This window comes from Terrapene carolina, unplaced genomic scaffold, assembly GCF_002925995.2.
Source record: "Terrapene carolina triunguis isolate 2854851 unplaced genomic scaffold, T_m_triunguis-2.0 Scaffold4262, whole genome shotgun sequence".
In the NCBI taxonomy this organism is placed as follows: Eukaryota; Metazoa; Chordata; order Testudines; family Emydidae; genus Terrapene; species Terrapene triunguis.
The window spans coordinates 1-1,088 of record NW_020668613.1 but is presented as its reverse complement, the minus strand read 5'-3'; the positions used below and the strand labels follow the sequence as shown (position 1 = coordinate 1,088).

The 1,088-nt window shown below is 51.1% G+C and overlaps 1 protein-coding gene across 1 annotated transcript; it reads left to right on the top strand.

Moving 5' to 3' along the window:
* Window positions 1–3: 3 nt before the first annotated feature.
* On the top strand, window positions 4–936 carry LOC113408268 (olfactory receptor 52R1-like; the record flags this gene model as incomplete). The annotated part of the gene is made up of 1 exon (XM_026661441.1): window positions 4–936. A coding segment is annotated over exon 1 (933 nt), but the record flags the coding sequence as incomplete, so codon positions are not given.
* Window positions 937–1,088: the final 152 nt, after the last annotated feature.

Genomic DNA, 1,088 nt, shown 5'->3' with positions numbered 1-1,088 from the left:
GCTATGTCAGATTCAAACACAACCAACTTCACCAACCCCTCCACCTTTATCCTGCTGGGCATTCCTGGCCTGGAGGCAGCCAATATCTGGATCTCCATCCTCTTCTGTACTATGTACGCCATAGCTGTGTTGGGGAATTTCACCATCCTGTTCATCGTGAAGAGGGAGCCGAGCCTCCATGGGCCCATGTTCTATTTCCTCAGCATGCTGGCCATTACTGACCTGGTCATGTCCACATCCACCCTACCGAAAATGCTGAGCATCTTCTGGTTCAATTCCAGGGAGATCAGTTTCAGTGCCTGTCTCACCCAGATGTACTTCGTTCTCTCCTTCTCTGGGATGGAGTCCGGAATCCTCGTGGCCATGGCTTTTGATCGCTATGTGGCCATCTGCCATCCTCTGAGATATTCCACAACCCTGACAAACTCTGTTGTGGCCAAAATAGGCCTCGCTGTGGTGCTGCGCAGTGGCATACTCACATTACCCTATCCCTTCCTGGTGAGGCAGTGGCCATATTGCAGAACCAACATTATCCCCCACTTCTATTGTGGGCATATGGCTGTGGTGAAGCTGGCCTGCGCTGACATCCACATCAGTAGTTACTATGGCCTGTTTGATCTTTTCTCTCTGACTGGAATGGATGTGTTTTTTATCGCCGTGTCCTATACTCAGATCCTCCGGGCCATCTTCCGCCTCCCTACAAAAGATGCCCGGCTCAAAACTTTTGGGACCTGCATCTCTCATCTTTGTGCCATCTCACCTTTGTACGTCCCACGTTTCTTCTGCTCCCTCATTCAGAGGTTTGGCCACAATGTGCCACTGCACTTCCTTCTTCTCATTAACAGTCTGTACCACCTGGTGCCCCCTGTGCTACACCCCATCATTTACGGGGTGAGGACCAAACAGATCAGCGGCAGGCTGCTCCAGCTCCTTACTCATAAAGGGACCTAAATGTTTTCTCCTTGTGCTCTGCCTCTCAGATTGAGCTCTGTGCAGAGCTGGCTGGTCCATGGTGCTGGGGCCTCTTTCCTGAATCACTTTCTGGACAGACAGAGAGACATTAAACCCTTTCCTGTCCTTACTGTGCT